The sequence below is a fragment of the Aegilops tauschii genome, chromosome 7, assembly GCF_002575655.3.
Source record: "Aegilops tauschii subsp. strangulata cultivar AL8/78 chromosome 7, Aet v6.0, whole genome shotgun sequence".
Lineage (NCBI taxonomy): Eukaryota > Viridiplantae > Streptophyta > Magnoliopsida > Poales > Poaceae > Aegilops > Aegilops tauschii.
The window spans coordinates 58,275,853-58,302,259 of record NC_053041.3 but is presented as its reverse complement, the minus strand read 5'-3'; the positions used below and the strand labels follow the sequence as shown (position 1 = coordinate 58,302,259).

At 44.3% G+C, this 26,407-nt stretch overlaps 1 protein-coding gene across 1 annotated transcript; it reads right to left on the bottom strand.

Moving 5' to 3' along the window:
• Positions 1-5,398: 5,398 nt before the first annotated feature.
• On the bottom strand, positions 5,399-9,463 carry LOC109733439 (protein FAR1-RELATED SEQUENCE 5-like). Its single transcript, XM_040395424.3, has 3 exons — positions 9,300-9,463; positions 7,245-8,143; positions 5,399-6,878 (listed from the first exon to the last, which is right to left on the bottom strand). Exons 2-3 carry the CDS (start codon positions 7,771-7,773, stop codon positions 6,217-6,219), a joined length of 1,191 nt encoding a protein of 396 aa, XP_040251358.1. The 5' UTR covers positions 7,774-8,143; positions 9,300-9,463; the 3' UTR covers positions 5,399-6,216.
• Positions 9,464-26,407: the final 16,944 nt, after the last annotated feature.

Here is a 26,407-nt window from a genome sequence, read left to right as displayed (position 1 = left end):
TGGACAGAAAGTGTGTATTAGTCGGTTTTTGCTTATCACATCATGGTCAGTTATAGACATTTTAATTTTTAATTTTTTTTCTAACTGAATCAGTACTGAATCTTTTTTTTGTGTTGATGCAGAAAAAGGCAAAGATTGCGAAAGTGGTCAATGACCTGTGCAAGGCTGTAACTGAACAGGTTGGCACCTTCATTGAAGCAGTTGCCAAGATCGATGACGAGGAACCGGATATTGATCCTTACGTACAGCAGCCATCAATGCAAACCGGGGCGTCACGCCGTGCTCCAAAAAGAAAGAGATGGGGGTCAACTATACAAGAAGAAGAAGAGTTTGTTGAGGATGAGTCAGAAGAAGATGAGGAAATTAAAGCAGCGATAGATGTTGACGACGACGAGGACACAGATGCGGATAAATCAGAGGAGGAGGACAAGGATGAGGATGACAATGAAGAAGATGCAGAGGAGGAGGAGGAGGAGGACAAACAAGAAGAGGACAAATGAGAGGAGGAGGACAAGGAAGAAGATAGTGAGGCAGAGGAGGAGGAAGAAGAAGGTGAGGCCAAAGAGGGGGACGGGGACAAAGGTGCAGCAGTTGATGGCAGTGAGAGGGGAGTAGACAAAGGCGCAGCAGTTGATGGCAGTGAGAGGGAAGAAGACGACGATGAAGAAGACGAGGATGGTTATGGTTATGATAAAGGGGGATCCAATGGAGGCAGCGACAGCAGCGATGATGATGATGATGGCAACGCCCCTGGTTCTGGTGGTACAGGCGGCAACACATCCAGGAGGACTAGCACTTCTGTCACCCCTGCCAGCAGCAGCAATTCATTGAGTAGCAGGAGCACACTACAGATGTTGATTGACAAAACTTGCTGGAAATACAAGGATTTGCCAAAGTCAAAGAAAAATGATGAAGCAGAGTCTCAGGGCAGCATTGATATGTTCAAGCTCTGCAACTTGAAGCCAGCTTTGCCAACCACCTTTCATGTGCCAGATTTTAGCGACAAAGATATGTGTGAGAAGATCAACTTTGCCATTGACAAGAGCCTGTTCTTATCAAGTGATGCTGAAAAGAATCAAATTGACATGGAGGAAGCAGGAAAGGGTCTTGACTGGGTTCATTCAAAGGAAAAATACAAGGAATATTTGAAGCAGCTCCCAGACCTAAGCTCCAGCAAGAGCAAGGCAGCATCCATGGCAAACCCTCACGTGGTCCAGAAGCGTAAAGCAGTTTCAATGAAGAAGAATCTGCAGTTGCCTCAAACCAAGGAGAAGATGATGAGTGCAGACGCTGAAGTAAATATGGTCAAGGAAGCTGTGCTTCAAACTGATATGCCAACTGTAGTGAGTAGAGAGCCAACCACCATCACAGGAGTTCAGCAGATCAAGGGGAAGACTCCCCTTTCAACAGTCCCACCAAAACCACCTAAGCAGCAAAAGATTGTCAAGTTTGCCAGGGGCACAAAGGGGGAACATGCCACAAAAGGTTTGGGGTTCAGAGACGAGAGAGAACTGCGAGCCGCAGCCATTGATGCAGGGGTGCCAAGTTCTGCTAGGTTGCTGCCAACTCAGACTGGAAAGATGCCAACTGCAGATACCAGTGTGCCAACTGATGTGTCAGTTAGCAGCGTTGTCACAATCAAGAGCACCACAGCTGCTCAGGAAGGCACCACTGCAACTGCAAGCCCCAAGGTGCCTACTCATAGAGATGCTTCAATGCCAAACCCAAAAGGAGGTGATCCTACTACCAAAGTGCCGTCCCCAAGAGCTAGCACACAGCAGCCAAGCAAGCCTGCATCACCAAGAGCTGACTTTCAGCAACCATTAACACAAGAGGAGGTGTTCAACATTATAAGTAGGTGCAAGCCTCCAAGGCCGCCAACTACAACACTATTGCGAACCAAGTCAGTGAACGATGCACCCGTTTTTGTGCCGCAAGGAGATGCCCTGGTCCTTAAACCCATACGAAGATCAAAGTCTTATCATGGTGACGGGTTCTGCGATGCACCATCTTTTGACCTCGGCATAGATGGTGATGCTCCAGCACCTGCTCCAGCAGCAGAAACAGTAGAAGCCGGTGTGATTTGTATTGATGAGTGTGAGTTGGACCCAGCAGCTGTGAATGAAGGATGCGCTGCTGCTGATGCTCGCAAGGCAATAGCTCAAGAGCTAGATGTTGGATCACTAGAGAATTGCCACACCCCGATATGCGCAGAACCAGAAGCTGGCACGAGCAGTTCTTCGGGACCACCTATTGCACAAAGACAGAGGAGGGTAATAAGGTCCGCAGCATCTCAAAGGTCTCCATTCATTGACTACAACAAGAAGAAGACTTTCAGCTCCAATGAGGCATTGAACAAGCTTTACGCTGCCCTCTTGTATTGGGTCAGGCATCACGAAGGAGCAAATGATGAAGCTACCAGGTAAACTAACTCCCCACAGCCTACATACATATCTTTTTCAGTTGCACAGGACCAGCCACTTAGTTGCACAGAAAGCATAGCATGTTGCACAGAACAGGGCTTTTAGTTGCACACTATTCTGTTTTCAATTTCATGCACTTTTTTTGCTGCTGTGACCCTTCGAGCTAACTTGTCTTTTTATTGCTTTCAAAAAAAATTCAGCCCTGAGATAATTAGGTATGGTGCTTTCTACATTTTTTTAAAGGAGTTAGTTGATTCGATGAAGCCGGTTCAATGGCTGTAAAAAATTGTTATTGAGACTGGAATCTTACACATCATGGATAAGTTACCAGAAGGGTCAAAGAAGGTTGTTATGCCACTGAGGTTTTCTGTAAGTTTTTCCAAAACCTTCTTTACCCTCATCTTTGTTCTGTAGCACTTTTTCGTTGACCATTTGAGGGAGGCCTTTCATCTACTAAGGAGTTTGAGCCATGCTTTATAATCTCTGCAGATGAATTTACAGCAAGGGATCCACAACGTGAATGAGATAAACAAGAAATTTGATTACAAGAACCGTCTCGACAAGAAAGACTTGGTGAGTGCTATGCCCACATGATCCATCTCTTTTACTTGGCACCCACAGCATGTTCAGTTGCACATGACACATCTGTTAGTTGGCACATACTTGTTGCAACCTGTTTTTAACTTAACCAAGTCTTTTACTGTTTTTCTTAGCTACAGCTTGTATTTGTGTATGAAATCGTTCACGCTTGCAGGTCATGCTGCCAGTGCTCGAGTGCGCTGATGTAACCGATAAGGAGGGAGGGAGGCATTATTGGGTCTTCAATGTCAATTTGAGGGACGGACGCTTCGAAGTTCTTGACTCAAACAGGATGCTGGACAACATTGAGCTGATGACCACCGCCTCTACCATCGCGGGGGCAGTACGCCAGCTATGGAGGAAGCATTACCCAAAGTTCAGCATCGAGCACTTCCAGATTATTGACATTGACGTACCGAAGCAGCTCGGCAAGTAAGAAAATAAGCATGGCATTCTTCTCAATTTCTTACCATCATTTTGTAGTTTTAAAATTTTCTACATGTGCAATCTTTAGTTTTTTAAGACACAGTACTAGTCTGCAATCTGTTTATCATTTTTATGAGTTTCTAATGGATTATCTAGCCAGTTGCAGAGTGGCACATAAGTAGTTGTACACTGGCACATAAGCAGTTGCACAGTGGCACACAAGCAGTTGCACAGTAGAACACAAGCAGTTGCACAGTAGAACATAAGCAGTTGCACAGAGTGCATTATCTTTATTGGTTTTAATTTTATGTGACAAATTTTCTTTTTTGCCCATCGCAGTAATGAGTGTGGGCTGTTCACACTGCTTAACGCCACCGAGTGGAACGGTAGCCAACTGCCCAACTACGAACCCAAGGAAGTACTCAACATCAGGAAGAAGCTGGCATATGATTGGGTCACCAGCGTGCACAACACCGCCCCATGGAGGAAGTTGCTGAGATACGACAAGGACTAGGTCAGTACTCTTTTTCTTTCTCTGCTCCATGGAGGAAGTTGCTGGTTTGCACAATTTTAAGCAGATTTTGTAGTTGCACACTAGTAGTAATTCCGTTTGCAACTCAATATCACCACTTTTGTTGATACATTAGGAGCACTGGACATACAATTGTTCAACAACTAAATATTTAACCAGTTGCCAACAAAGGCACAAATAGCAACCTTTTTTACACACTGCATGAACTAATTCAAGGAGCATAAATTAGATAAAGAGAAATCATAGATGTTGAATGTGTCCACTTGGTCCTAACATTGCTAAAAACATCATTCTTTTCCTTTTTTTGTCCCAAAGTTACAAACGATGAAACAGAATCACAGTAGCCTGAGTGGACACACACCAGCAGTGTGCTCTATAGATTGGCACTGGCTGCATTTGTTTTTCTTCTTTGGGTGTAGCTCCAGCGCCGATTTGTACCGTCGACTCTTTGCCCTACCCTTTGTAGTAGACCTTGGAGGATCCCTGGGCACAAAATCATCAGAAGCTTGTGCAGGGGATGCAGCCTCCAACGGGGCAGTAGGACCATCACGATCACCTGTGTAATAATCATATAAAAAGTTTAGTATTTTGTTGTTGTGCAACCAACACTGATGTTCTCTGCAACCACACAGCCCATGTTGTGCAACTAACTGGTTGCTGTGTGCAAGTTAAGTTGAAAAAAACACCTGTAGTAGCACGACCCGTCATGGTACTTGGATTGTAATCGCCTATGGGCAGAACAGGAAAAACAAGTTAGATTTTTAGCTTGATCCTCAAACTAACACAGCGCACGCAACTAGGCAGCATGTTCTGTGCAACTGGGCACTATGATATGTGCAACTGAAGTCACACACCCTAGTTTTGTTGGGAGTCGGGGAAGGTATTTACCTGGGTGATGAGCCCCCTGAGTCCTACCTGTAGGTCCATTGGGAGTAGCACGCAGGGCACTGCTACTTGGGCCAGGCGGGGGAGGAGGTCTTTGAGGGTTGGCATCACCTATAGCCAGAACAGGACAAACAAGTTAGTTGTGTTATCTTTGATGCTCGAACTAACACAGCGTGCGCAACTAGGTAGCCTGTTCTGTGCAACTGAGCACCATGATGTGTGCAACTGGAGTTATAGACCTAGTTTGATGGGGAGTTGGGGGCAGGTAATTACCTGGATGATGAGCCCCCTGAGTGCTGCATGTAGGGCCATTGGGAGGAGCACGCGGGGGAGGAGGTGGCGGAGGATGCCGTGTACAGCCAGGAGGTGGAGGAGGTCCTTGAGGGTTGACATCACCTATATCCAGAACAGGAAAAACAAGTTAGTTGTGTTATCTTGATGCTTGAACTAACACAGCGTGCGCAACTAGGCAGCCTGTTCTGTGCAACTGGGCACCATGATGTGTGCAACTAGGCACAATGATGTGTGCAACTGAAGTTACACACCTAGTTAGATCAGGAGTTGGGGCAGGTAATTACCTGGATGATGAGCCCCCTGATTGCTGCCTGGAGGTGGAGGAGGTCCTCGAGGGTTGCTATCATCTGATGGCCCCGTGGCAGCAATCGGTTTTTTCTTTTTCTTGGACTTGTTCAGGTGGCCAATCTCGGTACGTGCTGCGCGCATATGCTTGTATACAATAGCTTGTGCTGGATCAGAACCACTCGCAAACTTTGCTAGTTTCCAAAAATCGTATATCATGTTCCTCTCCCTTGTCTGCTTCTTTGATTGAGGATGTGGCAACAGAGGATGCCGTCCTTGTCCATTTTACAGCACTCACACAAATAGGAACCCTCCTCCACCCTTGCCTGCACCAAGTAGTTTCGAGAACCATATTTGGCAACAAATTCCTGGTTCGGTCTGAGCTCAAATATATCAGCACCAACTTGGAATGCATTATAATGTCCAATCAGCTCAAACTCTTCTCAGAACTTGCGGTAAAGGTCCCTAGTATAGGTTTTGTAAGCTTGCTTCTCTATTGGGAAGTTGGACCACAGCTCAACCTCAAGGTGTTCTGTCCTGTAATCATTGCAGCCTTCCTTGGCAAGGATGTGGTTCTGGATTTTTTTCATATTGCTTGACGAAGTTCAGCATTGAGTTGTGTGGGTTCACATATCTTTTCAGGACGGCGTTGAACCCCTCACTACGCTGTGTAGACTGTAGGAAGGGGAAGAACCTGTGTTTGAAGTAGCACGGCACCCAAGTTGACCTGTATTCGTACAACTTCTCTAAGTGCGTGTGTGTCATAGCCTCGTACTTCATCATTAACCCAGCTCAATTCTGCTCAAACTCGTCTATAGTGAAGCTGAAGTCAACACACTTGTTGAAATCATCAGAGAGTCCTGGATTCCGGCACAGCAGCCAACCAAGTTTTTCCTGAGCCTTTTTCATGATGTGCCATCGACAACAGCGGTGCACGGTGGTTGGAAAGATGCTCTGTATTGATTGCCTCATTACACCATCCTGATCGGTGATGAAGTTGTCAGGAGGTTTGCCATCCATAGCCTCTAGGAATGCTCCAAAGACCCAATCAAAGCTCGATGCCAACTCCTGCCTCACAAACGCGCAACCCAGCATGAAAGATTGGCCATGTCGATTTATTCCTATGAAGGGCGCGAACGGCATATTGTACATGTTGGTCATGTAGGTGGTGTCAAAGGATATGCAATCGTGGTACGCCTCTGCATAAGCTTTTCGAGCTAAGCCATCCACCCAAAATATGTTGACAACTCTGTCCTCTTCATCATATTTCACCTTATAGAAGAAGTCTGGATCGGTTTTTTGTATATCCTTGAAGTGCGCAATTGTCTCAATCAGATCACCCTCCTTTGTGTCATCTCTACGGAAACTTGTACACAGATTTGTTATTGCCTTTGGTCCAAACGGCACCATCATCTCAGATCCATAGAACTCTGCCATTACATGCATCATACGTCCTGCATAATACAAAAACAAACAGTATATCCTTTTTTAGTTGCACGAATGCGCACATCCAGCTGCACATTAATAGGACATGTGTTGGCACAGAAGATAATCGCAGGAAATGGACACCTAGCTGCACTTTTTTAAAAACACTTTGCACTTTTTGCATATAGGACATTGTGTAGTTGCACAGTAAAGACAATCTAGTTGCACAACAAGCACCAAAAGTGATATACAAACAGCATGGGAAGTTGGGACACCAGTTGCACAGTTAAGTCATTTCAGTTGCACGGTAGTACCATAACAGTTGCACACTGGACTGCCTAGAGGGAAACTTAATTCTTTTCATCAGGTTGCAGTTATAGAAAAAAACACCACACCTGTAGTCAAGTTGCAGTTATACGAGATGCAAAGAAACTCCTTTTCATCAGGTGAGATGCCTTGGTGGGATCTCAAGTATTTTGAGAATGAAGGTTTGTTCACGAGCGGATGATTGTGGTCACGAACAAAGTGCGTCACTTCCCATCGCCCATCTATCAGCTTCACCAACATTTTCGCCTTGCATTGAGTCTGCTTTATTGTCTCGCGTTTGCGCTTCTTCTTCTTCTTACTAGTATCATCCTCCTCTTCAGCAAATATTGGAGGTTCTTCTTCCATCTCCTCATCACTGTCAACAGATTTTGGATCTGGAATAGGGTCCAGGACAGGAGGAGCCTCAGCTCCTCCATCATCAGCTTTGGGCTTCTTGAACTTGTTGCAGCAAAACTGTTGTTTTATCAATTCATTGGTGCGGGGTGTCCATCTAGAGGTGTTCATCTTGATAGAGAAACCCATCTGTAGTGCGTAGCTGTTGTAGTGATCCTTAGCAATTTGAAGGCTGTCAAATCTCATGCCAACATAGGGTTCCATAGATTGAGAACCAGCCTCATCCTCTCCTTCTCCTTGCACAACTCCGTCAACAGCCCCAGCTCCTAGCTCAGTCCTGGTTGGACCAGGAACATTTTCCTCGGTTCCCGTGTCATCAAGAGTATGGCTCTCTGACTGCAAAGAAACCACTACAGGGGCACCACGGTCTGATGATTGCCTGCCACATTGTCATGGCCCATAGGGTTACCATCATGACTTGACTGCGTGTAGTAAACAAATCGAACATTTTCTGTCCATTTTCCTTGTTGTATGCTGGGTTGCTGCTGATCCATATCATGAGGAAGCTCATTGAGATCAGGAGGCAACTCATTGAGATCAAGCATTTTTTCCTTTTTTTGGATGCTGCCACACACTCCATGCACATATAAAAAAGAAGAAATTGATGTCATCAGTTGGTAACCACAGAAAAGAGTGTTTCAAACAACCTAAAAACTTAGTAAATAGGCAGTTGCACACCATTTTGTGACAATCTTAGTTGGTAACCACACACTCCATGCACATATAACAGTTATGAATTTTTTTGTTTGCACAGAGTTGTTATGTTAGTTGCACAGTTTGCAGTAAATAGCTGGCAAGAGCATGACTTCTTTTTACTACAGAGTTTTCTGACTTTTTCCCTTTGTTTTGTTGCAATGATCTGTAGGTTTCTGTTTCACAAGGAGCTCTTTCAGATTTTTTCTGCACATAATTTGATGTTACATTTGAGACGGAAAATCCAGGTGAAAGAAGAAAGAAGAATTGGAGGACAAATTATAGTTATATGTTTTTCATCGCCGTTTATGTTTTTAGCTCTGGTATATTGAACATATTAATATGGTTTGCAATAGGTGTGGGACCAGATATATGTGTGGGACAAGATTATATGCGTGAATATGTTAATATGGTTTGTGGCTTCATTAGCCATGGACAAAAGTTCTTGTGTTTTTGCTGTCGCACTACAGATTTCTGGTTTTCGCTAGAATAGATGTCTCAATTGCCAGGATGCATTTTTCCAGTTGGCCAGCATACATATTCAGTTGGACATTCAATGTTTTTAGTTGGCTAGAATAGATGTCTCAGTTGGCCAGGTTTCATTTATTTCAGTTTTGGCCAACATGCATGTTCAGTTAGACAGTTAATGTATTTAGTTGGCTAGAATAGATGTCTCAGTTGGCCAGGATACATTTTCTCAGTTTTGGCCAACATGCATGTTTTAGTTGGCCAGAAAACATGTTTTTGTTTGAGTTGGCTTTAATCATGTTTTAATTGGCCAGTGAATTTGTTTTAGTTGGCTTGTTTAACACATCCAGGCGGTAGAAACTTGTTTGGCATGCACCAAGTAGTTTTTGGCTTGTTTAACCCATCCAACAGTAACATCAAGTAGGGTGGTGTGATGTGCCAGATTCATCTCTTTTTTGAAGCAGCTTCTCCATGGATTTGTGCTAGATCCATGGAGAAGGGGGTTTACATATGCCTACATATATGCAGTAGAAGAAAGGGGGAAGTGAAGAGGGGCAGAGGGGGCTTACCTACTTGATGTTACTGCCTGGTATGGCTCCGACCACCCTGCCCTTAGATCTTCTTTTTTGAAGCAGCTCCTTCTTCTACTTTGGGGCTCCCATGGCGGCTGTGTAGGAGGAGGAAGAAGGGCTAGGGGCGATTCTGTTGGATCTCCTTTCTGGCGTGCAGAAGAAGAAGGCAGCGTGGAAGGGGCTGGGGCATGGTGGCGAGCGGGCGTGGGGGCGAGCTGGGGACAGCTGGCCACGTGGGGGTGTGGGCGATTCTGTTGGTGGCCGCTCGATTGGTCTGTTTGGTGGCCGGTCGATCGGTCGGTTTGGTGGCCCCTTCCTTTTCTGTTCCGCGGGGACAGGGGGTTACCTTTTTCAGCCGGCCGCTCGGTTGCACTAGTGGGCAGCCGGCCGCCCACTAGACACGTCCGAACTTAATTCGGGGGGCCTAATTCTCCCACCATTTTAGTCCAACACAGTGTAAACGTAGAATCAGCCGACCTCCCGATTCTCCGCGAGAGCTATGCTCACTTATGGGAGACGGTAGCTTCTCCCGCCGAAGGACTTCTTTTTTTCGAATGCTGCTGCGCGAAGTTCGCTCACGAGCGGTCGATCGCTTTGCTGGTTCAACTCTATTTTTCTTTTTCTCTTTTATTTTTTTGTTTCTTGTCCTTTTTTGTTTTTCACTTGTTTTTCGTTTTAATCATGGTTTTCTCTTGTTTTTATGTTTTCTTTGTTCTTTCATGGGTTTTCTTTGTTCTTTCTCGGTTGTCACCGGTTTTTCATTTTTAAGTGTTTCTTTATTTTTTTTTTGCTTTTCTTTATTTCTTTCTTGGTTCCTTTCTTGGGTTTCCTTTTGCTTTCTTTGTTCCTATCTCGGTTTTTTTGGTTTCGCTCTTTTTTGCATTGGTTTCTTTTCTTTCTCATTTCTTTTGTTTTGTTTTCATTGTTTTCCCTTTTTGGTTTTTATTGGCTTTCTTGTTTTCTATGCTTTTTTGTTGATTTTTCATCGGCTTCTTTTTTGTTTAACATGTGATACCTTATTTTCGTTACACATTTAATATTTTATTATACATAAGATTTTTTATATACACAGTTAACATTTTCAAAAAACATGATTACAATTTTTTCAGAATTTTTATGTCTATTTTTCTCCATACACATTGTATATTTTTCCTATATTTTCAATATATTTTTCTAATACACATTTAAGATCTTGCGAATACAAGTTTAACTTTGAATACATGGTCAATATTGTTTCTAAATACATTTACATTTTTTCAAAATGCTTGATCCCGGTAAGCAATATAAAACCTTGATATAAAACTTTGTTTGTAAATACATTTACCATTTTTTCAAAATGCTTGATTGACATTTTTTAAGTATAAGATTAACATTTTTTTCAAACATGGTCAACATTTTTTCTATACACATTTAACATTTTTATATCCTTAACTAACATTTGTTTTAGTACAAGATTGTCATTTTTGGAATACATGGTCAATAATTTTTCTATACACATTTAACATTTTTGAAATGCGTGATTAACAATTTTTAAATACGTTATCAATTTCTTCACACGCATTATTGTTTTTTATACATTTTCATATACATGAGAAATATTTTCAATATACTTATTTAACATTTTTCAAATGCTTGGATAACATTTTTCTAGCGTTTTTATTTAAAGTGTTTTTTGAATATATTAATGTATCTATTTGGGATATGTGGAACTATAAACTAAAGTAAAAAAATGAAAAAAAAAAACTTGTGGCTCCCGCACGCGTAGGTTGGCCTATCTTGTGCTCATGCTTCATGCGAGAGTACCTTACGTCTTTTATTTTTGTGGAAAATTTGTTAAGAGAGTACCTTATGTCTCTTGTGAAGTTACACTCCTCCATTTTCAGCATCGGTCTTCACGCGAGAGTTCCTTACGTCCTGAGTGCATGCTGCGTTGGGAGTCTGCTTACTTTTTATTTTTTTCGTGTTGTACTGCCCCATGCCCTGGGTGATCCTATCAATTGCCAATGCAAAAACAAAAAAATTAAATAAAACCAATGCAAAAAAGAATGGGAACAGTGAGAATCGAGGAAGAAACAGGCAAATGAAAAAATCTGATGAAAAGTAAGAAAGAAACAAAGAAAATGAAGAAAAATGAAGAAATGAAAAAGCATAACCACTGAAAGACTACGAAATAAAAAAGAACAACAAAGAGAATAGAAAGAAAAGAAACCGGTAAAAACAATGAATTAAAAAAACTGATGGAAAAACAAAAGGAAATAAAAAGGAAAAACCAGAGTAGAGCGAAGTGCAACATGACCGAACTACAATGAACAACAACGATCATCCAGCGAACATCGATATGAACAAGCTGCGTTAAAGGGACAAACCATATGCACTCTCCCTTGAGGCGAGACAGATGCTATACTCGCTATAAGCGAGAGAGGGCATTCACGCTGAATGAGAGTGTCCATGGGACCGCTCTAGAACTTGATTCGGATGCCCAACTTCTCCCAGAATTTTAGTCCAACACGGTGTAAACGTAGAATCGGCCAAGCTCCCGATTATTTGCGAGAGCTATGCTCGCTTAATGCGAGATGATAGCTTCTCTCGCTGAAGGACGTCTTATCTCGCGTAGTAACTGGGTCAGCCCATTTATATTTGTTTTCTTCCGATTACTGCCACGCGAAGTTCGTTCACGAGCGGTCGATCGCTTCGCTGGTTTGACTATATTTTTCTTTTCTCTTTGATTTTTTCTTTCTTGTCTGTTTTTTTGTTTTTCACCTTTCCCCCTATTTTTTTGTTTTCTTTGTTTTTCTCTCGGTTGTCACCGGTTTTCGATTTCATGTGTTTCTTTATTGGTTTTTTTTTTGCTCTTCATTATTTATTCTTGGTTCCATTCCTGGTTTCCTTTTTGTTTTCTTTGTTTCTATCTCCATGTTCTGGGTTTCATTCTTTTTGCATTGGTTTCTTTGCTTTCTCATTTTTTCTCGTTTTCATTGTTTTTATTTTTGGCTTTTATTGGTGTTCTTCATTTTTCTTTGCTTTTTTCCGTTTTTATCGGATTCTGTTTTGTTCAACATGTGTTAACTTATTTTCATTACAAAATCAACATTTTATTATACTTAAGATTTTTTATATAGATGGTTAACAATTTGAAATACATGATTAACATTTTTTCTGAAATTTTTATGTCTATTTTTTCCATACACATTGTATTTTTTCATATATGTCCAATAAAATATTCTAATACACGTTTAAGATCTTTCAAATATAAGTATAACATTTTTCGAAAATATGGTCAACATTTTTTCTATACACATTTATTATATTTTTCAAAGTGCTTGATTAACATATTTCAAGTACAAGATTAATATTTTTCCTATTCTTGATCAACATTTTTTATATACACATTTAACATTTTGCATATCCTTATCTAACATTTTTTAGTACAAGTTTCACATTTTTGGAATACATGGTCTATAATTTTTCTATTCACATTTTACATTTTTAAATGTTTGATTAACATTTTATAAATATATTATCAATTTTTTCACATGCATTATAGTTATGTTATAAATTTTTCGTATATATGAGAACCATTTTCTATGTACTTATTTAACACTTTTCAAATGCTTGGATACTTTTTTTCTAGAGTTTTTATGTAAAGTGTTTTTGTAATATATTTATGTATTTATTTAGAATTTTTGGAAACTATAAACTAAAGTAAATGAAAGAAAACAAAAACGAAAAGAAAAACATGAAAAAAATGAGGTTCCGGCTCCCGCGAGCCTGGGCCAGCCTATCTTGCGCTCAGGCTTTACGTGAGAGCCCCTTACGTCTTCTGTGAAGTTAGAGGACCCCATTCTCCGAAATCACTAATTAAGGAGTACTCGTTGCAAAGAACACTCCACTTTCCAGGTCGCGACAAGTAGCGCACATGCAGTGCGCCATTTGTCGCAACCTGGGAGTTTTCCCTTTTTCATAAATCCGTTTATTCAAAACGTTTTATCTCTTAAACCGTGCATCCAAATCTCGAACCGTTTTCACCATTGGATTACTCGCGTCGAGATCTTCAAAACTAGATCCTATGTTGATAGGTTTTGACGAACTTCTTTTTTCACAAAAAAACCGAATGAAAAAAACCGGGCGAAAAAACCGAACCTGGAGCACGGTTTTTTCCCTTTCCGAAAGAGGCACGGCCGTGCCTCTCGTGAAATCACAACCGTGCCTCTCGTGGAAGCAAAACCGTGACTCTCGTGGAAGGGAGAAAAACCGAAAACGCGTTTGTTTTTTCGTTTCCGAGAGGCACGGCCGTGACTCTCGCGAAAGCACAACCGTGCCTCTCGCGAAAGCAAAACCGTGACTCTCGTGAAAAAAAAATAGAAAACACATTTTGGTTTTCCCTTTCCGAGAGGCACGGCCATGACTCGCGAAAGCACAACCTTGCCTCTCGTGAAAGAAAAAAACAGAAAACACGTTTTTTTTCGTTTCCGAAAGGCATGGCCGTGACTCTCGCTAAAGCACAACCGTACCTCTCGCGGAAGAAAAACTGTGACTTTCGTGAAAGGAAAAGAAAAAAAGAAAACGCGTTTTTGCGCAAAATTTTCTTTTTTTGAAATTTTTTTTGATCGAAAAGCTAAGGAAGACCGGGGGAAAACCAAAACGTCAAAAAACCAAAAAAACTCGTTTAAAAAGTCGAAAACGCGTGCGGAAAAATAAAAATTCAAAATTCGTAGGGAGCGTCCAGAGCGCGACACGTGGCGAATGGCTGAGAGTGCGCCAAGTGGCGCTGATTGTTGCGAGGCTCCCGAAATAGCGCTCCTTAACTAGTTGCTCTCCCCATTCTCAGCCAAGCGGAAGCGATTGGTCTTTTGATTTTCGAAGTTTAATCCAATGCACTTGTCACGTCCTGAGGGCACGCTGCGTTGGGAGTCTGTTTACTTTTTATTTTATTTTCGTGTCTTTTTTAGATTTTTTTTCAACTGCTGGTCAACACAAGATGGTGTTGTACTGCCCCGTGCCCGCGGGTGAAGGTGCGGTCTGGTTATGGTTTCTGCATCATTTCCCATTTTCCTGATCTGAAAACGAAATTGATTTTAAATCGTCCATTTCAATTTAGAAAATTCTACATTTAAAAAAATATATATAATACAACAGTTAGAGTATAGGAAAAATACTTCCAGCCTCAATATTATAATTAAAATACTACTCCCTCCGTCCGAAAATACTTGTCATCAAAATGGATAAAAAGAGATGTATCTAGAACTAAAATACGTCTAGATACACTCCTTTTATTTATTTTGATGACAAGTATTTCCGGACGGAGGGAGTACATCTTAGCTAATACTATATCTAAAATAACTCCCAAAATTACTATGGAAACCAAATAATAACAAAAAACGAATATTTGGAAAATCAGACGGTCCTATCCTGATAACTTGATAAGTACGGAAATTCTAACTGTCGAATCCGGTTTAGACCAGGGCACAATCGCAGTAGTTCTCCCTTTACTACCCTAGCCGATAGAGCGGAACGTAGGGTAGCAAGCACAGGAGCCGGGCAATCCAACTATTGACCTAAGACAATGATTCGGAGCTGATGCATATAAGGCCAAACTTGCGACGTCGAAGTGCGCTGTAGAGCTGTTCGGGCTTTTGCTGGCAACTCATTTGTTCCCATACCGAGCCCCTGGCAGGTTATGCCAAGGTGTATTTGTGAAACAACCGTGGCAGCCGTATTCCGTGGCGAGACAACGCGGATGATTAGTACGGATATGTTTTACTGGGAACTGAGCGGTATGCCAATGATTACTTATGATATATATAAAAGCCATCCTCCCGGCTATTTGACATGCTCGGGGTTGGAGGCGGAGGAACAGGCATAGTACAGGCTCAAGAAATAGAGAGTGCGGTCTACAAAAATTTATTTTGGACCTCCTGTCGCACGTCTGCGCCGCCAGTCCTCGGTGGGGGGAATCCTTGATGGAAATAGCCCATTGGGTGAGTATACGGATCCGGACTCCGATAGAGCCAGTTTCAGATGTTTATCCTGTTCGTCACCTGTTCTTAAAGGATAGCGAAGGAAGAAAAATAAAAAGGAAAATAAATAAAAAATGTTACTGGAGTGCTTGCAGGATTGTCCGTATTGTGCTTCCGCCAATGCCCATGGTACCTTGAGTGCATAATGATGTATGCGCGGTACAAATTTTGTAGGTGTACGGAGTGGGCGGCGGAAGCCGGGTTGCTATTTCTGTTCTGGGAGTAGTTGATCCTCGGGTGGAGATTTCTTCTGACCCCAGTGTTTCGTTGGTGAACCTTTCCGTCATCCCTGTCGCCTGGCGGCCTCCTCCCCCTGTGTTCGGCGTTGAGCTTGCCGACCTGTTTAAAGACCCAGCAGTTTCTGTTAGTATGATTAGCTGGTTTATCGGGGTGCCCATGAATCTGGCATGGTCGGTCCAATATCCTCTCCAGGTTGGATGGTTCGTCTCGATTCACCTTGAATGGCTTCTTCCGCTCACCGGGCTTGGGGTTGCTGAATCCGGCGTTGACCGCTGTGTCGCACTAGTAGAAAATAGGGCTTAGGTCACAGGACAGTTTTCACATTAGCCCCGGTTCAGTCACGAACCGGGACTAATGTGAGCATTGGTCCCGGTTCGTGCGGCCAGGGACCTGCCGGGCCTCGTGGGGGCATTGGTCCCGGTTCGTCCGGACCCTTTGGTCCCGGTTGGTGGGACAAACCGGGACCAATGGGCCACGCTCCTGGCCCACCACCCTTTAGTCCCGGTTCCTACCACAAACCGGGACTAAAGGCCTGGTCCTAGTTGCGGCCAGTGTTTAGTCCCACCTCGCCAACCGAAGGGCGCTCACATCAGTTTATAAGGCCGTCCCTCTCTGCCTTGTTGAGCTTCTCTTAAAGTGAAAATAGATGCCCTTATACAGGGAATTTGACGTAAGGGCGCTCACATCATTTATTATGAATTTAGGTTGAATTTTCTCTATAAGCGCATCTATGTTCATTTTTTATATTTATAAAATAAATAAACCTTAATAAAATAAAATAAATAAGTTTTTTGTTGTAAGTAGAAACAAAACAAAAAAATAAAGCAAAAGAGAAAAAAAACACGAGCCATCAACTCCATAACCGCCATATCTGGGATAGAGAAGGGCGATCCCTTGGAGTGGGATTCACATACAGTTGCCCGTAACATCTACCATTCGAGCCTAGCAGGTGGAACTCGGATCTGTCAACAGTGTCAAAGCGGCAAATAGCAGGCGGAGGAGAAGCCACCGATGTCATGTGTAGATCCCTTCTAGGTCTTGCGGATCGTGCTATTACAGCAATTTGGTTGGTTGATCCCAAAAAAAAGGAATTTGGTTGGTTTTCTTGAAGCCCTAGCTTGTTGTGCCGTCCTATTCTCTCAATGCAATTTAGCAAATGCTACTACAGTACAGTAAAGGGCAGAAAGAAAAATCACGCAGTGAAGGAAAATACCTCCATATCAAAGCTGCTACTTATCTTGTTGGTTATCAGGATGTGGATATGTAGAATTTTCTCTAGCCACGGCAACAGACATGCATTCATCGAGGGGGTTCACTACAGAACAAAATAAATGCTGACGTTAGTTGTTGAGGGTACGTTTGACATCCCTGAGAGACTAGATAATGAAAAGATGAATCGTCAAACCTGGATGAACAAAGGCTACCAAGTGGATGAATCTGATGGCCTGTCCTCCCTTGAAGATCATGCGTCCTCCCTTGAAGGCGCCACCAGGGCCATGGACGCCTCATACACCGCCACCGACGTGTTGTAGTGATGAGGTATCGTGCAGGATCTGACACAGGATCACCTTCAGGCAAGATGAATAGGTCTTCAGGGGCACGACGGCCGGCCACAGCAGGCCCCTGCCATGGACGGCGCCGCCCGAGCCACAGCCGCTCGCCAGCTCGCCTCTGGAGCAGTCCAAGCTTATCCGCGAGCTCGTCCACTAGTGCCCGTCGCCGCCACGACGTCCTGCAGGCTAGAGAACGGCGGTTCGCCGTTCTTATCCACGACCGCCGTTGGAACCGACTCCAGCCGCCTATATAAGGAGCCCCCGAGTCCGTCCAGTCCCTCAGGCGACCTCAAGCCACCCCACCTAGCACCCCCATAGCAGGCAATCGACCAGGGAGGGTCTTCTTCCCCATCTCCGGCCAGTACAGCCGCCGCCGCCCTCCGGTCCATTCAGTCGCAACCAGAGCCCCCCCGTTCGTATAGCACCACCATCCTCCTCCCCTCGACCATGCGGAGCCGCCCAAACCCTCAGCTGCGTCGGGGAACCACCGTAGGCCAAAGCCCCAAACCTTCCGAAGCTGCCGTCCGCCGCGGAGCTCGCCGCCGGCGACTCCCTCCATCCCCGCCACCTCCTCGACCACCGGGAGGACCGCCCCGGCCTGGCGGATCCATCCCCGCCCTCAGGACCCCGCGAGGAGCCGCCGTTCGCCGGCGTTGATCGCCGGAGCCCCGCCTCTGTTCGGCCAGAGGAGGAAGGAGGCGGGGGCGACTGGTCAAACCTGACCAGTGGGCCCAAGGGACCCACTGTCAGTGACCCACGAGCCGGTCCACGCGGGTTAAGTGGAGGATCTGACACAGGATCACCTTCAGGCAAGATGAATAGGTCTTCAGGGGCACGACGGCAGCGGCGGTGCCATGGCCGGGACTGGTGACGACGGCGGCGGCGAGCGAGCGGGAGGGTGGCGGCGGCTGCGTGCGAGTGGGAGGCCGGAGGATCACCACTCATTGTGCTCGACATATCACTACAAGAAACCTGTTAATCCATGACGGATTTCTAATGACATTTTTGGAAACTCTCATCGATGACCTGGTAAAACCCCACAAGCCCGGTGAAAGCCCGCTAAAGCCCGTCTAACCGTTCCCGTATAAAAACTTAACCCTAAATTCCCTCCTTGGCCCCTGCATCGTATCCCACAGCACGTCGCCACCCCTCGTCCCTCCCACAGCTCGTAAACCTTAATAAAATAAAATAAAATAAACTATAGTAACTACAATAAATAAACCTTAATAAATTAAGTAAAAATAGCAGCAGTAAAATAAATAAAAATAGCAGCAGTAAAATAAATAAAAATAAAATAATTAAAGTAAAATACATAAGTAATTAGAAATAAAATAAATAAGTTTTTTGTTGTAAGTAGAAACAAAACAAAACAATAAAGCAAAAGAGAAAAAAAAACAGAGGAAAAAAATTATGCCACCTACTGGGCCACCACGGCCTGAATACGACTGGAAACCCATCCATGGGCCAGGATTCAGGCCCGCAGAAGGCCCAGTAGGCCCACAGGCAAATAGTGACAGAATAGGCCCGTAAGCCTGCATTTGAGAGGAGCTCGAAGTGGTCAGCACAGCTGCGCTTATAAACCACTGTCGAAGCCTCTCGGCTAGCAAGGTGGGACTAAACATCCCACCGCACCGCGCCAATTCCAGCACAAGGCCTTTGTTCCCGGTTGGTGCCACCAACCGGGACTAAAGGGGGCATTGGTCCCGGTTCGTGGCACCAACCGGGACCAAAGGCCTTTAGTCCCGGTTGGTGCCACCAACCGGGACCAATGAGTTCCCTATATATACCCCATTGCCACAGCAGAGCACTCCAGAGTGCTCTGTTTTTTCTGGCCGGCGAGGGGAGGGCATTTGGGTGCTCTAGCTCACCTCCTATGCACATGAGGTGTTCGATGAAATGTCTGAGCCACACTAGTTAATCTTTGTCCTCTCAAAACTCGACCTCCGAGCTCCATTTTCCCCGAGATTTGTCTAGGTTTAGCGGTCCGTCACGTCCCCGTCTTCACCGCCGTCGATCGCCCGCGCCGATCTCGTCGCCAGCACCACCGTGGTGAGCCTCTTGTTCTTATCTTCTTTCTGAAAGGAAAAAATTCTTACTTTAGATAGTTACTTGTCTAATTTTGTTACTTTTATTATTCCTTCTTATTACATAGTGCGATGGTTTTGGTATCCGCCCCCGTCGGCCCTTGTCCTGTCTATGATTCGGATGTGGTATATATTATCTTTTTATAACTATTTGGTTCATTTATTGTTTATGACAAATATACCGACCAACGTGACATAGATTTTATTTATCTAGGAGGTGGTTGAACCGGAAATTCTAACCGACCCTATTGTCGAGAGGTTAAATTTAGTTGAAGAAGAAAACAATTACTTGAAGGAAAAAATAAAAAAATTGAGGAGGAGAAGATGATATTGGAGTTGCATGTTGCGGATGTCGTCGATGATCACAAGATCAAGATGGATGCAATGCGCTTGAAGATTAGAAAGATTAGAAAATATGCCATTCATACCGAGGCTTGGTATCATTATGCCGTTGGATCAATTGTTACCTTGGTTGCGATTATGATCGCATTTGTTTTCGCATTGAAATGTTTTACATAGTTTCAATGTATGGTTTAATTAATTAGATGCTCTAGAGAGCTATATATATGTTGTTAGATGAGAACTATGTATGTACTTTGGTTCTAATGTGATGATGAACTTCTATTGATTTGGTCACTTAATTATCTATTCATGATGTTCTGTAATGGTTTTTGACACACTTAATTATATATAATGCACGCAGATGAACCGGCAATGGATGTACGGTGACAGACACACCTCCGAGTACATTAAGGGCGTGCATGATTTTCTCGAAGTGGCTGAGGCAAACAAGCAGAATGGTTTTATGTGTTGTCCATGCCCTATATGTGGGAATACGAAGTCTTACTCTGACCAGAAAATCCTACACACCCACCTGCTTTACAAGGGTTTCATGCCACACTATAATGTTTGGACGACGGCGAAGAAGAAGAGGACGATGACAACTATGTGCCCCCTGAATACGGTGATGCTGCAACGGGGGAAGCTGCTGAAAATCAAGAGGAACCAGACGATGTGCCCAATGATGCTGCAAGGGGGGAAGCTGCTGAAGATCAAGAGGAACCAGTGCCCGATGATGATGATCTCCTCCGGGTCATAGTCGATGCAAGGACGCAATGCGAAAGTCAAAAGGAGAAGCTGAAGTTCGATCGCATGTTAGAGGATCACAAAAAAGGGTTGTACCCCAATTGCGAAGATGGCAACACAAAGCTCGGTACCGTACTGGAATTGCTGCAGTGGAAGGCAGAGAATGCTGTGCCTGACAAAGGATTTGAGAAGCTATTGAAAATATTGAAGAAGAAGCTTCCAAAGGATAACGAATTGCCCGACAGTACATACGCAGCAAAGAAGGTCGTATGCCCTCTAGGATTGGAGGTGCAGAAGATACATGCATGCCCTAATGACTGCATCCTCTACCGCGGTGCGTACAAGGATCTGAACGCATGCCCGGTATGCGGTGCATTGCGGTATAAGATCAGACGAGATGACCCTGGTGATGTTGACGGCGAGCCCCCCAGGAAGAGGGTTCCTACGAAGGTGATGTGGTATGCTCCTATAATACCACGGTTGAAACGTCTGTTCAGAAACGAAGAGCATGCCAAGTTGATGCGATGGCACAGTAAGGACCGTAAGAAAGACGGGAAGTTGAGAGCACCCGCTGACGGGTCGCAGTGGAGAAAAATCGAGAGAAAGTACTAGGCTGAGTTTGCAGCTGACCCAAGGAACGTATGGTTTGGTTTAAGCGCGGATGGCATTAATCCTTTCGGGGAGCAGAGCAGAAATCACAGCACCTGGCCCGTGACTCTATGTATGTATAACCTTCCGCCTTGGATGTGCATGAAGCGGAAGTTCATTATGATGCCAGTTCTCATCCAAGGCCCTAAGCAACCCGGCAACGACATTGATGTGTACCTAAGGCCATTAGTTGAAGAACTTTTACAGCTGTGGAATGGAAACGGTGTACGTACGTGGGATGAGCACAAACAGGAGGAATTTAACCTGCACACGTTGCTGTTTGTAACCATCAACGATTGGCCCGCTCTCAGTAACCTTTCAGGACAGACAAACAAGGGATACCACGCATGCACACACTGTTTAGATGACACTGAAAGTATATACCTGGACAAAAGCAGGAAGAATGTGTACCTGGGCCATCGTCGATTTCTTCCGACCAACCATCAATGTCGAAAGAAAGGCAAGCATTTCAAAGGCGAGGCAGATCACCGGAAGAAGCCCGCCATGCGTACCGGTGATCACGTACTTGCTATGGTCAATGATTTACACGTAATCTTTGGAAAGGGTCCCGGCGGACTAGCTGTTCCGAATGACGCTGAGGGACACGCACCCATGTGGAAGAAGAAATCTATATTTTGGGACCTACCCTACTGGAAAGAGCTAGAGGTCCGCTCTTCAATCGACGTGATGCACGTGACGAAGAACCTTTGCGTGAACCTGCTAGGCTTCTTGGGCGTGTATGGGAAGACAAAAGATACACCTGAGGCACGGGAGGACCTGCAACGTTTGCACGAAAAAGACAGCATGCCTCCGAAGCAGTATGAAGGTCCTGCCAGCTACGCTCTTACGAAAGAAGAGAAAGAAATCTTCTTTGAATGCCTGCTCAGTATGAAGGTCCCAACTGGCTTCTCGTCGAATATAAAGGGAATAATGAATATGCCAGAGAAAAAGTTCCAGAACCTAAAGTCTCATGACTGCCACGTGATTATGACGCAACTGCTTCCGGTTGCATTGAGGGGGCTTCTACCGGAAAACGTCCGATTAGCCATTGTGAAGCTATGTGCATTCCTCAATGCAATCTCTCAGAAGGTGATCGATCCAGAAATCATACCAAGGCTAAGGAGTGATGTGGCGCAATGTCTTGTCAGTTTCGAGCTGGTGTTCCCACCATCCTTCTTCAATATCATGACGCACGTGCTAGTTCATCTAGTCGACGAGATTGTCATTCTGGGGCCCGTATTTCTACACAATATGTTCCCCTTTGAGAGGTTCATGGGAGTCCTGAAGAAATATGTCCGTGACCGTGCTAGGCCAGAAGGAAGCATCTCCATGGGCCATCAAACAGAGGATGTCATTGGGTTTTGTGTTGACTTCATTCCTGGCCTTAAGAAGATAGGTCTCCCTAAATCGCGGTATGAGGGGAGACTGACTGGAAAAGGCACGCTTGGAGGGGGGACTCAATAATATGCAGGGATGGATATTCTTGGTCTCAAGCACACTACACAATTCTACAGAACTCTACCTTGGTGACCCCGTATGTCGATGAACACAAGAACAGTCTGCGCTCCAAACACCCGGAGCAGTGTGACGACTGGATTACATGTGAACACATCAGGACTTTCAGCAGTTGGTTGGAAACACGTCTCAGAGGTGACACCACTGTTTGTGATGAGTTGTACTCGTTGTCCAGGGGACCATCTTTGACTGTATTAACTTACAAAGGATACGAGATAAATGGGAATACATTTTACACGATCGCCCAAGATCAAAAGAGCACCAACCAAAACAGCGGTGTCCGCTTTGATGCAGCAACCGAGAGGGGAAAGGACACATATTATGGTTACATAATGGACATATGGGAACTTGACTACGGACATGATTTTAAGGTCCCTTTGTTTAAGTGCAAATGGGTCAATCTGTCAGGAGGCGGGGTACAGGTAGACCCATAGTACGGAATGACAACAGTGGATCTGAACAATCTTGGGTACACTGACGAACCGTTCGTCCTAGCCAATGATGTGGCACATGTTATCTATGTGAAGGACATGTCTACTAGACCGAGGAAAAGAAAAGATAAGGAAGCGAATACATCATACGATGAGCCAAAGCGCCACATAGTTCTTTCAGAAAAAAGGGACATTGTGGGAGTGGAGGGCAAGACAGACATGTCTGAAGATTATGAAAAGTTTCATGAAATTCCTCCCTTCAAAGTCAAGGCTGACCCAAGCATCCTGATAAACGATGAAGATTATCCATGGTTACGGCGCAATAAGCAAATGACACAAGCGAAGAAAAAGTGAAGACTTTCTCCCGCAACTATTATGATGATACCATGCCAACTTTGTAATAGACGAGTATGATACCATTGTCCGTTTTGTACAAGAAGTGCATCTAGTTTTTGCCGTAACCCTCTCAACTTTCTTGCACATGCTATGTGGATGAAATGATGATACCATGCCAACTTTCAACCTTTTCAGAGTTCATTTGAAATGCTTTTCAATTTTAGGGTCTTATAGCTCAAAATAATTAGTAAATGCATGAAAAATAACAGGCCAAAAATTAAAAATTATGCCACCTACTGGGCCACCACGTCCTGAATACGATTAGAAACCCATCCATGGGCCAGGATTCAGGCCCGCAGAAGGCCCAGTAGGCCCACAGGCATGTACAGAGAGGTTAGGCCCGTAAGCCTGCTTTAGAGAGGAGCTCGACAGCTCAGGCGCACCGCACCTTATAAACAGGTGCGGCTCTCTCTTATCTAGCGAGGTGGGACTAAACTCACCACCACGCCGCTGTGCAAGGCCATTGGTCCCGGTTGGTGGCATGAACCGGGACCAATTCCACCCTTTGGTCCCTGTTGGTGCCACGAACCGGTACTAATGAGGCTGTGGCCCCACGAGCACCTTTAGTACCTGTTCGTGGCACGAACCGGTACTAGAGTTTCTTACTAAGCAGTTTTTTAGTCCCACCTCGCTAGCTGAGAGGCACTAGGAGCGGTTTATAAGCCCTGAGTGCAGAGACGATGAAGAAGAGGCGCAATGCTCATGTTGCTTAGCTTCAAACCTTGAGGAATAAGGTAGACTGCATCGAGCTATGTGCAGTGTAGTCTACACTATTCCGAAAGGCTTGAAGCAAATCAACGAGCATTGCGCCTCTTTTTTATTTTTAATCATTAAAAGCAAAAAGAATTTTCATAAAGAACTTTTTTTGATAGAAACTTTAATAGCAAAAAGAATTATCATAAAGTAAAATAAATAAGTAATTAGAAACAAAATAAAATAAAATAAATAAGTTTTTTGTTGTAAGTAGAAACAAAACAAAATAAATATAGCAAAAAAGAAAACTAAAAAAACTAAATACAGCAAAAAGAATTTTCATAAAGAACTAATGGCACTAATAGAAAGTTTATATTTTTTCTAAAACTAATGGCACTAACAGACAGTTTATAATTTTGCTGACCTAAAAGCAAAAAGAATTAAAAAATAAAGCAAAAAACAAAAGAAAATAAATAATGCAAAAAACAGAACCAAAAAACTGGAATTTTTTTTAAAAAAACTGCCACCTATTGGGCCACCACGGCCTGAATACGACTAGAAACCCAACCTGGGCCAGGATTCAGGCCCGCAGAAGGCCCAATAGGCCCACAGACAGCACAGTGTAACATTAGGCCCGTAAGCCTGCATTTGAGAGGAGCTCGAGAGGGCAGCCGCAGTGGGGCTTATAAACCACTCCGAGCCCCTCTCAACTAGCGAGGTGGGACTAAACTTTTGGCCGCGGGCAGCGCAAGGCCTTTGGTCCCGGTTGGTGGCACCAACCGGGACCAATGCCCCCCTTTAGTCCCGGTTGGTGCCACCAACCGGGACCAAAGGCCGCCGCTTCCCGCCCTTTGCGCTGCTGAAAAGGGACCTTTGGTCCCGGTTGGTGGCACCAACCGGGACTAAAGGGTGGCATTGGTCCCGGTTGGTGCCACCAACCGGGACCAAAGGTGTGCCTATATAAGCCAACACTTGGGAAATTTTCAGATCCCTCGCCAGTTGCCCCCGACGCCGCCAGGCTGCCCGTGCTCGCCGTCGCCGCCCGCTCCTCGTCGCCTTCGCCCCGCGCCCTTGCCTCGACGGGTCGCCGCCCGGTGCTCGTTGCCGTCGCCCTGCCCCCACGCGCCGCCCCGCCTCATGCTCCCCTGCTCGCGCGCGCCGCCTCGGCGCCCCGAGCCCCCTGCCCGGCCTGCGCGTGCTCGCCGGCGCCCTCGCCGCCCCATCCCCGTCCCGCCCCCGCGCGCCGGCGCCCTCGCCGCCCCCGCCATCGCCATCGTCCTAGCCGCCCCCGCTGTGAGAGCCGCCGCCCCGGCTTTGTTTTTTATTAGTTTAACTGTTTTTTGATCATATATATATAATGTATATGTGTATGTATGTGGCTATATGTTTTTGTTCATATGTGGCTATATGTTTTTTTATTTTTATTAGTTTAATTTTTTTGTTCATATGTGATGTATATGTGTATGTGGCTATAATGTATATGTGAACAAAAAAAAATTTCTATGTATGTAGATGTTCAAAATGTATGAATATATATGTGAAAAATGTTTTTTTGTTCATAGAAAGTTTTTTGTTCATATATAGAAAGTTTTTATATATGACAATGGATATATATTCGATATATATGAGAAATGATGATCCATGGAAAAGTTTTATATATGCAAAAGTTACAATTTTAGAAAAGTTTTATATATCTAGCTAGGAAGGGAAGAAGAAGAAAAAGAAGGATAGGAAAGAAGAAAATAAGAAGAGGAAAGAAAGAAGAAGAGGAGAGGAAGAAGAGGAGAAATAAATAAGAAGAGGAAAAAAGAAGAAAAAGAAGAGGAGAAGAAGAAAGGAATAGAGGAGAAGAAGAAAAAATAGAAAATATTCTATTTTTTCTTCTTCTCCTCTATTCCTTTCTTCTTCTCCTCTTTTTTCTTCTTTTTTTTCTCTTCAATCCTCTCCTCTATTCCTTTCTTCTTCTCCTTTTTTTATTTCTTCTTCGTTTTCTTATGTTTTATCGGGTCTGTCGTCGTCGATATATACCCCTCCCGATAACTTCAACACGAGGGGGGATAACTTCAACACGAGGGGGGTCGATATACCCCCTCCCCGATAACATTATTTTCCCGTGTATATATGTCGTCGTTGTCGATATAACCCCCTCCTGATAACTTCAACACGTGGGGGGGGGGTCGATATACCCCCTCCCCGATAACATTATTTTCCCATGTATGTATGTCGTCGTTGTCGATATTACCCCCTCCCGATAACTTCAACACGAGGGGGGATAACTTCAACACGAGGGGGGGGTCGATATACCCCCTCCTCGATAACATTATTTTCCCGTGTATGTATGTCGTCGTTGTCGATATAACCCCCTCCCGATATCTTCAACACGTGGGGGGGGGGTCGATATACCCCCTCCCCGATAACATTATTTTCCCGTGTATGTATGTC

Bases quoted from the DNA above. Each gene is read 5' to 3' on its own strand.
- LOC109733439 (XM_040395424.3), bottom strand. From the start codon at position 7,773: ATGGAACCCTATGTTGGCATGAGATTTGACAGCCTTCAAATTGCTAAG. The intron at 6,879-7,244 runs GTGTGGTGTTTT...TGTATTATGCAG, and splicing joins TAACTGCAACTTGACTACAG to GACGTATGATGCATGTAATG.